Source organism: Platichthys flesus, chromosome 8, assembly GCF_949316205.1.
Source record: "Platichthys flesus chromosome 8, fPlaFle2.1, whole genome shotgun sequence".
Lineage (NCBI taxonomy): Eukaryota > Metazoa > Chordata > Actinopteri > Pleuronectiformes > Pleuronectidae > Platichthys > Platichthys flesus.
This window is the reverse complement of record NC_084952.1, coordinates 20,239,561-20,252,093: the sequence shown is the minus strand read 5'-3', so window position 1 is coordinate 20,252,093 and position 12,533 is coordinate 20,239,561. Positions and strand designations below refer to the sequence as shown.

Here is a 12,533-nt window from a genome sequence, read left to right as displayed (position 1 = left end):
CGGAGTGCTGCTGCTGGATTGCACATCTCCAGATTAGAGGGCTGGAGTCCACCTGCATTTACAATAACCTCTTTCATTCCTCCTTGCAGGAGAAACAACAGATATACTGAACAGTGATTATTGTAACAGGTTGTGAGTTTCCACAACACCATCTTAGTAATTCTCTGTTTTTAATGTGAGTTTTAAACCCTGCCCCCCCCCCCTCTCTCTCTGTTCCCTTCTGTCTCTCTCTCGTCCAGGGGTGTCATATGTCCCCTGAAGACTCACTGGCACCAATCACAGGTTTCCTGGCCCCGGCCTCACTCTCTTGGATGAAGTCAGGTCATCGAGCCTCCGGCCGTGTTACCTCAGCCACCTTTTCCTCTTTTGAAATGAAGTGATCTGTGTCACTTTGGATTTGACATCATCTGCAGACACCGAGCCAACGCAGGGACAGGTGAAGTCTGCCCTGCAGTGCTGCTCGTCACTGTTGACACTTTACTCCGCTCTAAATTTGCCTCTTCAGTACCCCAGCACCAGCCTCAGATTCCCCCTAACCCCATTCCACTACCACAACCCCCCATGAACACGCACACACACACACATGCCCCTGCCTGTGCGTGTGTAAATCAGTGTGTCAGCTCAACCAGAGCAGGGAGCGTCCACCAACGAAGCCATGACTGGCAGCCACAGAGTCACACAGCAGTTGTGGTTCTAACTCTTGGATCGTTCCCGTTGGATCAGTACATTTGCCGCCGGTGTTGTTGTATGTGATCCTGCTGGGAAAAGAGCAGACAGGTAAGGAAGGGGAGGGATTGGGTTTAATGATGTCCACAGCTGGTAAGAAGCACTGTCTTAAAAGGTGTAGTCCTGCAGGCCTCTGTCACGTGGCTGCATCTGCACTCCAACTTGATCAACTCTACACAAGTGCACCGTGAAGGAGTCAGTCGGATCCAATTCACTCATCAGCACTTATTAAGAGGACAATGTTAATGTTAAGTGTGGGAATTCAATAGTGAAGGGTTCGAGTGTGTCAGTGCTTATAGATCTGTGGTGCTCATGCTTTTGATTGGTAGATAATCAAATGCTGTAATTCAGTTGGTCAAGGGCCGAGATTCCGGATACTGAATCTGTTATTGATACTGCAGCCAGTGCTGGATGACTCAGCTGTCAGAACGAGGAAGACATCTTAGATGAGTCTGGGGTCAAATCTATCTATCTATCTATCTATCTATCTATCTATCTATCTATCTATCTATCTATCTATCTATCTATCTATCTATCTATCTATCTATCTATCTATCTATCTATCTATCTATCTATCTATCTATCTATCTATCTATCTATCTATCTATCTATCTATCTATCTATCTATCTATCTATCTATCTATCTATCTATCTATCTATCTATCTATCTATCTATCTATCTATCTATCTATCTATCTATCTATCTATCTATCTATCTATCTATCTATCTATCTATCTATCTATCTATCTATCTATCTATCTATACATATGTGCGAACTGTACAAATGTGGATTAAATTGTGTGTTTGTGAGTGTGTGTGAGTGTGTGTGTGTGTGTGCGTGTGTTGATGTGTACTGTCCACATCAAAGCTGCAAACTGTTGCTGCATTGGATGGACAATCTGTTACATCCGTTTAGTGGTTTAAAGAGTGTAAGTGGAAAAAAGTGTGTCAGTTCTATCCTGCAGTGTGCGCCTGTATGAGCCAGTGTTCAGCCGCTGAGCTCTGTGGTTGGCGGACTGAGGGATCAGGTGACTGAGTCCGGGCTAAATCGGTCGTTTTCGAGCAGACAAGTTGAGGAGGTGGGGGAATTGGAGAGGCGGAGGGTTAAGAGGTTTTGGAGAATGATGCAAGTGAGAAAACGGACTTACGTCTCAGTGTATGTTAGGAATCAACTTCAGTCCCGTTAAAGTGTTACTTCACCCCCAACTCTAAGCCAAACTCCACCCATTGAATACTTTTGAAAACATGGCAGGGGGCAGTTGCTGTGGAGAGGGAGCTGGGGGGTGGAGCGACAGTGTCGCGGTCAGTGGCGTCATCAGGCCATAGACACAGATTTGCAAGGCTTCTCTTCTAGAGGGCTCTTCAGAAGTGGAGGACTTTTCCTCTTCAGAATCCTCTGAAGTGACAAATGACGGGACACATCCCTACCAGTAATGTCCTTTCCTCGGGGGTATACAGTGGCCTGTCTCCTTTAATCCCCTTTTCCACTGGTCAAACAATCCAAACTCATCCACCAACATTCAGTCACAGGTCAAATGACTGTGCAGTAGAAACAGGTTTTTATTGGCTCCGATCAGCAGTGATGAATTTAGGAGGAACCAGGAGAGCGCCTCAGTTTTTGGTGCGTTTGTTACGTCGACCATGATGCACTGGGGTCGGGAATAGAAAACTCCTCTCCTGGCAATGGGAAAGGAGTTGATTACCTGTTTTGGTCCGTTTACCCACATTTAGTAACCTGCTCATTGTGTTGTAAAAGAGGTATCAGAGAATGTGTGTTGAGGACAATAACTAAAGCTAAAGCCACCAGAATAGAGTAAATCAAGACCACAGTTTGTCTATAAACAACATTTCTTCAGTCTGATAATGAACCTGCTTCATCAGAGGACTCTCACTTGAAGATAAATGTGACGATGACGAGACTTAGCGAAATCTTTTTATAAATTTAATAGGAAAAGTGAAATTAAAGCTACCATCAAACCAAATTTCATATTAATGATTTTACACGTGCATAATCTCTTTTAAGTGATAGTGCAGAAAGAAATCTTGAATTCCACGATGGGATATCTGCAGTAATGACGTCACCTCCTCGTCAATCAAATAATAAACAGTTACTTGCGTTTTGTATTGAGCTTTTCTTTCAGTGAAGTTCATGTTCTAGCCATAAATAGTAGTATAATAAAATGGTACTACTATTAAAGTAGACTGTAGTCCTCTCCAGAAAGAATAAATAAATTAATGAATTGATCATGACTATAATTTGCATTATTCTGCTCTTGCTATAATAAATAAAAAAAAACTCTCTGGTTTCCAAAACTACTGTGAACTTAACCAGACAACCATCCACCACTGACCACAACGTATTCAATTTGGTGTCTCTGTGATAAAGAGTTTTCTCTGAAAAGAACATTTATGTAAATGTAAGAAAAAAGAGTGAATGGCATCCCTACCAAATTGTTTTTTCAGCTTCTCTGTGATGTATGTGTTTGTATGGGGAGTGTGTTTAGCTCACACACCAGCAAAGTTTCACACTCAGCATGTGTGTGTGTGTGTGTGAATCGTTCTTGTCCTTTTGACTCTTGTTTGGCCTACAAGCCAAAGTCCACTCCAGTGCCTGATCTTACTGATCCACACAGTTGAATGTCAATCACAGGAGAGCCCACAGCTTATGTAATGATTGGTTGCCAGTAGATTTAAACACGTCCAGCTCTGCTGCCAGAATGTGCCACTGATGCGCTATATATGTCCCCAGCTCAGACCTGCTGGGGGTTCGAAGGCGTCACAGTGTTGCATGCAGGGCTGGAATTACACAGTGGGTGGTTTGTTTAAATTTAAGAATGTGGATTGTGGGTAGATGTACAAGAAGGGCGGTGGCTCGATCCCAGGCCTTGGTGCAGCTATTGAACCCCAAAACTGCCTCTGACGTCTGTGCTGACAGTGTATGAATGGTGTGATAGAAAAACATGCTGTATAGAAGTGTTGTATAAATGTTTGTGTGGGGGTGAATGTGACTTGTAAGCTTTGGTACTTTGAGTGGTGGTGTCTAAAACACCAACCAGTATTCTGGATTGACAAACCACAGAGTGTGTGTAACGGGTTTCGAAATCCCACAACTGCACAAGCAATTGAGTGATTTTGTAATTTGAACTATATGTAAATGACAATTAGACATTGATACATATTGATAAATAACGGGTGCAACATCGACACAACAGCACAGGGATGCTCCCACTTCAGAACTAGGCCTGAAATGAGTCCAGTCAAATATAGATTCTATTTTACAGTAACAAAGCAGCTTCTGTAACCAACCAGGCTCCCAGAATACCCTGCAGGTGGGTACGGTCAGAGTTATTTGTGGTGTAGTTAACTGGCATTATGATCCAGAAGCAGCCTGCACCTGAGGTCACCAGTGTTGTTCATTGGATGCAGTGAACCCAGTTTGGTCGGCACATTAGGGCCATGACTGATTCCTTACTATAACTATTCAACATCACTGGTCTTTACCTCCACCAAGGAGGTTGTGTTCTCAGATTCCAGGAGTACGCAAAACCCCGATTTTCTTGACATTTAGGGATTTCCAAATCCATACCGATAAAAAATTTTTAAATAAAGACTGAACAACATTGTGTTATGCTGTTATCAAGTTAACGTTTATAAGAACTGTTTGATAAGTCAATGATTTTAAAAGGGAGCTTGACTGACCTTTGTTGCGATACTCGACTTCTTAACGAGTACTTTGTCACATTGTTTACATATCAACATCCTTAAGGCCAGCGCATGCTTCTGCGTTTTCATGGTCCCGCGAGCGCAAGAGCCCTTCCGGGCACCTTACGTGCTTATGTATCCCTTCTTAAGTGCATACGTGTGTCGCCCAATTTGTCTAACTATAGACAAAGCTCAGCGAGCCTCACTCAGCCCGCAAGGGATGTGATTGGTCGGCTAACTACATCCTTTCCGGAGTCGCATTTCCGGTTTCATGCCTCATAATACAGGCAGAAACAACTGAAGATTTAGACAAACGAATATGGACCAAATAGAAGAGCGGTTGGCAGAAGAGATCTGAAAGTATGATCACTTGTATAACCCGTCACTGACTGGCAGATTTGTCCGCCAGAAAAAGGCTCTGAGGAGAACGTTGACGTAGAAGAAAGAAGGCGTCTCTAAGGCCGTCTTCGACAAAACACGTTACTCCGCCTAGTGTTCTGGCACGGAATTGCTTCGTAACATGCGCAACGTTTTGAGAGGCATAAGTTAAAACGAGTCCTACAACACAGCTGCGTGAAAAGCCGCAGACGCAGTTGCAGAAGCATGCGCCGGCCTTTAGTCTTTCCCTGGTCGTTTCCCTCGTATGCAAAATATTTTCAAATGGAACCGTGGTCGTGAAGACCATTCAGCAGCCGCCATTGTAAATGTAAATTTACCCTTATGCTGGCAAGTCCAGCTAAACAGCGTTACCAGCAGTGGCTACAAAAGCACACATTTTCTAAACATATTCAATGATGTGTGGCTTTGCTCAAAACTATAGAGCTTATGTGTAGTGTGTGCATCTGTATGAGTGTGTGTATGTGTGTGTTTGTGTGTTTGTGTGTTTGTGTGTTTGTGTGTGGCTGTGTGCATACCCATCTTTATCCTTACTAACACTTCCTGTATGTCTCTACCCATCCTCTGTATTGCTTGCCAGGTAGCAGATTAGTTGCACTCTGTGAATACCGTTATAAATCCTCTGGTTATGTTACACAGGGACAATTGATATGAGGGGTTCAGCAGCAGCATCAGCTGTTGTTGTATCAACAATGAGCTTCAAACCAAACCAAAGTACACACACACACACACACACACATACACACAAACACACACAGCTGTCAGCAGCGATTATCTGAGGGGAAAACTGGATGAACACATGGATGATGTATATGTTGCAGCTATTTTTACTTAAGCTGTGACCCAGTCATTTAGTGATCGTTAGTACGAGTGCTATACATCCTTCCATAGACAGATGGAGAGACACCAGAAAACTCAGGAAATAGACGTTTGGAGTGAATGTGAATTTTACCCTATTCTACTTGTCTGTGTTTGTCTTACTAATGGAGACAGTGGGATTTGTCTCTGGTGTGAGAGTCGGTGCTGTGCTCAGGAGGCAGGAGGGTTTAATTTAGCCTGGAAACCTGAACCTCGACCTCCTCTGTCAGCTCCTTCTCTGAGCCCAGAACAGGGCACCACAGGGCTGTAAAACCATGAAAGTCTCCATTCAATGGAGGACACTTAGTACCCTGGCAATTAGGAAGTGATGCATTTATTGCCTAAGATGTAAAAGAGCTTATAGGAACACACACTATGCAACAGTGTCATCGGAGGGATCCTCAGGAATTTAGATCTGAATGGTTTAGATTGACACAGCTGTTGCATGCTGTGTGTGCCTGCTTGCGTGCAGCCATTACTCATGTTGCAGGGACCTAAAGCTGTTAATACAGTCACATTATGGGGGATTGTCTCATTATGGGGACAAAAAGCAAATCATCATAATGTAAATTACATTTTAAAGTGAAAACATGTGTTAGGTTAAGGACAGAAGTCAAATGAGGAGCAGAGCAAGCAGGGACAAGGAGTTGATGAGGTTCAGTTTCTGTCACATGTTGCAAATGTCAGACATGACAAATATACGACAGCACATATGTGATGATACATGCATCAGCTCTGTTGCACAAGGTTAAATGGAACATGCCTTGGCTTCAGTTCTATACATTTTTGGATTCTTCACTCCAGTTCACACACTGTTTACTTCCCACCATGGACTATTGTTTGTGTCCTGAACCAATCTTTATGCACAACACCTACTTTATGTTATATTTAACTTTTATTTATATTCATTTTGTTGTCTTTGTATGTCCATGTTAAAATGAATCTTTATTTTCAGCTTGTTTAAATATTTGGATTAAGTGTATAACGTTTATGAAAGAATCACTTCAACTTTCTGGTTCCCCTCTGGAGAACATGTCGCCATGTGTTTACTATAAGATAGAAGGGAATAACCGACGGAATCATTTTCTTAAACTTTGGCTGTTCAGCAACATTTAAGAAGGAACAGACTGTTGACAGCAGCCACAACTGTACTATTTGTGTTTTTTCATAAACAACTCTACCCTAAATAAAGAAACTATAACATTAAATTAAAACATTCCATTAAAGGTGTATCACATTTTGAAAAATCTACTGAAATTCAATCGACAGCAAGCAACAATAACAACAACAGCTCATTCATTCTGTAATTTTCTATTGGGGCGACTCAGGGAACAAACAGTCCTCTCAGGTCAGAGACCATCATCGTTGATCAGCCCATCGTCTTCTTCATGTTTGGTGAAACCAATGGCTGCCGACCACGGGAGAGAATCTTCTGTGTTCTTTGGATTATCTCTGTTTTAGTGAGCAAACTGGTTATCTGCTAGTTATCAGTTTAAACAGACAGGGGCAGACTGTATTTACCATTAACTCCTGTCTGACTGCAGATCATATGCTACATCGCTTTACTTTATCATTGTTTAACTTCTGTCCCTGAATGCATGTTTCACCATTCAGAGAACTAAAATGACTGTCCCAGATTATCTATCATGTTTGATAAAGTGGGACAACTAAAAATATATATATTTATATGCGTTTCCAACTGTGGCTTCTGATTGACACTTACCCCGCCTCTCTCTGTGACATCACCCCATGAAGTCATCTGATTCCATTCACATACAACTGTAAATCTAACTTTGCATGCAGATAATGCAAATGATATGATTACGTGACAAACACTAAGTAACATTATCTTACACACAGTAACTATGAAGCTGTAGCTGTGACCTGGGACTATTGAAGTTCACTGTATTCGCAGCTACAGTTCTCGTGGAGCAGTGGGGGGGCGCTGTGTTGTCAGTCACTGATAAACAGCAGTTAACAAACGCATGGGTGACGTCAGGGTGAACTGCCCTGATAAAGAAGAACAGTTATATAACTGAAGATCTCTTGAGCATCTTTTTTAAGATTTCATAGAATAAAAGTTCTTTTCCACCAGTGAAAAGTCTTTCTAGAATTTGGTAAAATTGAAAATCAATTCAATTGATCATCGATGGACTGGAGATGAAATGTATCAGGATCTGGCTCAGGCTTAGCATGTTTCTTGTTTGTAACAGTACAATTTAGAACACGTTCTATGAGCTCACAACCATAACCTGACTTCTGACTGTGGCAATGTGCTGCTTTTAACTGAGGAAAGGTCCATTTGGCTTGATAAAAGACGCCAACTGATGATGTCTTATATGTTAAGTTCAATGTTTGAAAGTTCCAGTGTGAAATTATCTATGGGCAGAAATGAGATATTAAATAATCCTGGTGATTTTTTCACTAGTGTGTTTCATCTAAATTGTACAAATTGTTGTTTTCTTACTGTAGAATGAGCCCTTTATATTTAAATACTTTATATCAGGAGTGGGTTTGCTCTAAGGAGGCTGCCATGTTTTTTACAGTAGCCCATATTAGACAAACTGAACACTTTTTTAGTTTTTATGACAACTGAAGGCTACCAAAGGTTCTCTTTCATGTTTGGAAGAGGAGGGTGAGGTGAAGTGAATTCACCTGCAGCGTGCAACTTCACAACTAAATTCTCGACACTGACCCTTTAAGTATGCTTCTAACCTGCATGTGTCACATCTATCTCTTACTCCCAACAATCTGTCACTACACACACACACAACTCACACACACTGCTTGTTTATCCAGAAATCACTTTATATCATCCTAGGATGGATTTTACTGACCATGCACACGCTCTCTTAACCTTACTTATTATTCATGTGGCGATACATGCTCATACTCGTGTGTGTCTACAGCAACAAGTGTCTGCAGCACTGTGAAGGAAGCTGTGGATAGAGTCAGTGTGAGATGTTTGACGCTCTGCTTCTGTCTTTGTAGAGAGAAAAAAAAACCTCAGTCACTGCCTCCTGGAGCGCCTGAAACATGGCACAGTAAGTATGACTGCGTACACACACACACACACACACACACACACACACACACACATTGACAAACACAACATAAACTGATATAATCCTTTACCAGGTTGATTTGTACCGCCTTGTGTGTGCCTGTGTAGCGTCCAGAGGGTGCAGAAGAAGACCAGCACCATGTCTCTGACCATCTCCTCCTCCTCCTCTGCATCTGCCACTCGAGAGCTCCTCTCCAGCTCCTCAGGCTCCTCCTCTTCCTCCAGCCTCCTGGCTCAGAGACACTCCGGCCTGGTGCAGCCGCCGTGTGTCAGCCCTCAGAGGGTAGGTGCTTCCTATGATGTTAAATCAGCTCATTTGACAGACATGTGCGGTTTATTATTTAAACATGGTATTTACGTTTGCTAATGTGACTTGTTGTTTCTCTATAATGTTGCAGGTGCATGACTACACAAATAACTGTAGAAATAAAGTGATTGTTAAGCTGATTAAATAAAAAAGAAAATTCTCTGTGTCCAGACTCAGAGTCCCATCTACAATCAACAGCATTCAGGGAATGCAGTGGCTCCTACATTTGTTAAGGTAAAATATCAGACTCATCATTATAAATATATATATATAGAGAGAGAGAGAGAGAGAGAGAGAGAGAGAGAGAGCGAGAGAGCGAGAGAGAGAGAGAGAGAGATTCTATATGAATATATTCTAATTCTTCCTTTACTTCTTTAATCTGTGTCTGTATCTTTGTATATGCACCTGCTCACTCATCATCATCATCATCTGTTCACTCATCATCATCATCATCATCATCATCATCATCATCATCATCATCATCCCCATCCTCACCATCGTGGTCTTCGTGGCCTAGTGTCTGCATGAGGTGTCCACAGTGAAGGGCCAGCTGGTGGTCCTGGAGTGCAGACTGAGGGGAACTCCACCTCTGCAGGTCATGTGGTACAGAGAGGATGAAACAATACTGGACTCAGATGATTTTAGGATTCTACGCAAGAGTAAGTTTGTGTTTATGACTTCATTCAGTCATTAATTTGACTTCAGACAAATCCTTCGGGGTCTACAGTCCCTCACCCTGACTACAGGGAAGGTTGGTCAGCATCTAGGGGCTGGAATTTAGCGTCAACACTGGGTGAGATCAGAGACAATGTTTTAAACATTCAGGTACTTCAGTATTAAACTGGAGACGATGCCTAATTGAGCATTATTCTTATTTCCATGAAAATAAAACACATTCATTTCACCTCAATAACATACACTACACAATACTGTAACTTGGATTCACAGTAGATCTGTTCAATTATATGAGCAGAATATAAAACAGTGTTCACTGTGCAGCAGAACTAACTTTTGTCTCTCTCTGTTTTTCCAGAGGCCAGTTCTGCATCAGTGCCAGGTGAGTGCACAGTATTGATTTCATACTAATGACTTGAAAGAGGTGGTTCCCAATATGGTTCCCCTTCACCCATCCATTATCTGTACCCCTTATCCTCTTGAGGGTCATTACAGAGCTTGAGCAGATCTCAGCTGACGTTGGTGGGGGGTAAACAAAATGACTGCCAACAACCTACGTCTAGATTAAAACCATGACTAATGATGAACGGTGGGATATTGCTTAATTTGAAGGGGTCAGAAGCTAAATGGGACTGGAACACCTTGCTATTTTTACCTCAGTGAGCTAGCGGCTCCATGTGGACACAAGAGAGAAACACATCTTGGGAATATGTTGTCATGGAAGATTTTAGAACAGCTACTGATGTGATCAGTTACTCTCACAGATTAACTGGGTTAATAACTTGTATGTCTATATGTCTATCTTAAGTTATGAGTGCCAATTTTGGTTCAATACCGACATTATGTCTGGTCCTCACAAATCGAATTGGCTTTCTAGGGTTAGAATTAGATTTAGGTTAGGGTTGAGGGAAGAGTTAGGTATTATCTAAATGAATGTCTGTTCTATAGAGAGACGTGCATGTGTGTGTGTGTGTGTGTGTGTGTGTGTGTGTGTCCATCAGTATGTGTTGAGTGTTAATGCCCTCGTGTTGACCTCTGCAGAGGAGCTGTGCACACTGGTGATCACTGAGGCCTTTCCAGAAGACTCAGGCCTGTTTAAATGTGTGGCCCAGAACTCCTTTGGCACCATCTCCTGCTCAGCAATACTGGAAGTTTTTAATGGTGAGATGTGATCATCCATGTTTATGTACAGTAGAAGAAGTTCACCTGTGAGACTTTACCATCATTAAGAAAATGGTCAGTCTTGTTTAAGCGGTCTCTCATCTCTCTCACCCCCCCCCCCCCCCCCCCCCTCCATGTAGACTTGGAGGAGCAGCTGGAGATTGAGGCCATTCGTCAGCAGGAAGCAGTTCCTCTCCAACAGGAGAACGAGGCTGTGTTCCAACAGGACATGTCCACCAGACTGGGCAGCGACGACTTCCCCCCTCCACTGCCCGATTCTATGTACTTGCCCCCTCCTGAGTGGCCCGACAGCCCTTTAGAAGATAGCATGCCTGCTGCGGAGTAAGTATGATAGCACACACACTCACACACACACACACACACACACACACACACACACACACACACACACCAACACACAAACACAGACGTCACTCTCAATATCTTTAAACATTATATAACACTGACCTCCGTGTTACCATTCTTTTAAACCACTGATGATACTGGTACATACTTGCTATAAAATTACTGGTCGTATTTTCAGTTAATACAAACAAACCATAAATAAATAAAACAGTCACATTCATTCCTGGAGTCATTGCTCACATGCAGGAATGACCCCTGAGCCCAGTCATTAGCTTTCTTCAGCTGCAACACAGTTGAACTTGCAGGGTTGTTGTTGTTGTAGTGAGGATTTATACTTTTAGTTTCTGGAAGACTGTATTTATTGATGTATTTATTCATTCATTCATTCATTGAGGCACTCATTTAGTCATTTTCATTATTACAACCTTTAATTTCCTTTGTTTTTTTAAATGAACTCTTTACAACCTTGTAGTTCTTCTTTATATCCAGACGAGGTCGCTGTTGTACAATGATAATGGTTGTATAACAAGCTTCTTTTCAAGTTCACCTTTCTTTTTGTCTTTCTTTGTCTTTCTTTCTACTATTTTATTATTACTTTCTTTGTTACTTTCTTTCTTTCTATTCATTATTTTAATTTTTTAGCGAAACTTACTTAATGAGAATACGAAATATTAATTAAATCCAAGGTTAAGTCCAGCTATTACTAAAATAAGTAAGTACAGCTTTAGAAAAGAGTTTTGAACATTAATTTTTAATACAAATTAATTGAATGGATGCAAACAATAAACAGTTTTTTTCATATTTGTGTGCAAGTTAGTATCTGGTCCGCACATGATGATTTTCAAAAAACCCATATGCATCTCTTACGACTTCAGTAGCACACAGCAACACAGCAAGTTTTATTTTTACTTAGAAATATCATACCTAATACTTCCACAAATATCTGTCTACCCAACAGCAGATAAGTACATCATTGTAACTTATATTTAAACCACACATGTGAAAAACTAATAAAGCAAAAAATTCAGTTTCACTCTAGGTAAAAACATTGACTCTTAAATATGCACTGAAGATAAACCAGGTAGGACGAACACAAAGTTGTCACCATAGTCTGTTTAAAGCTCAGCACACAAACAAGAAATTAATTACAAGTAAATTGTAGAACTGTTTGAGGAGGACTCACCATGACAAGAAGGAGTTCTGAAGTAGCTCCGGAGCATTAACACAGGACAAGAGAACACCCAATAATAATTAATCATAATAATAATAATTATGCT

The 12,533-nt window shown here is 41.5% G+C and overlaps 1 protein-coding gene across 2 annotated transcripts in view; it reads left to right on the top strand.

Annotated features, from left to right (window-relative positions):
* The first annotated feature begins 653 nt into the window (after window positions 1-653).
* Window positions 654-12,533, top strand: part of myot (myotilin) — a 28,259-nt gene continuing 16,379 nt past the window's right edge. The window contains exons 1-8 of one of the 2 annotated variants that reach the window (XM_062393328.1): window positions 654-777; window positions 8,675-8,727; window positions 8,856-9,030; window positions 9,226-9,288; window positions 9,572-9,713; window positions 10,088-10,111; window positions 10,771-10,890; window positions 11,031-11,232. In XM_062393328.1, coding sequence (XP_062249312.1) covers window positions 8,720-8,727; window positions 8,856-9,030; window positions 9,226-9,288; window positions 9,572-9,713; window positions 10,088-10,111; window positions 10,771-10,890; window positions 11,031-11,232 — 734 coding nt within the window. In that variant the 5' untranslated portion in view covers window positions 654-777; window positions 8,675-8,719. The remainder of the gene's footprint in view (window positions 778-8,674; window positions 8,728-8,855; window positions 9,031-9,225; window positions 9,289-9,571; window positions 9,714-10,087; window positions 10,112-10,770; window positions 10,891-11,030; window positions 11,233-12,533) is intronic. The other variant, XM_062393327.1, reaches the window with a different exon arrangement.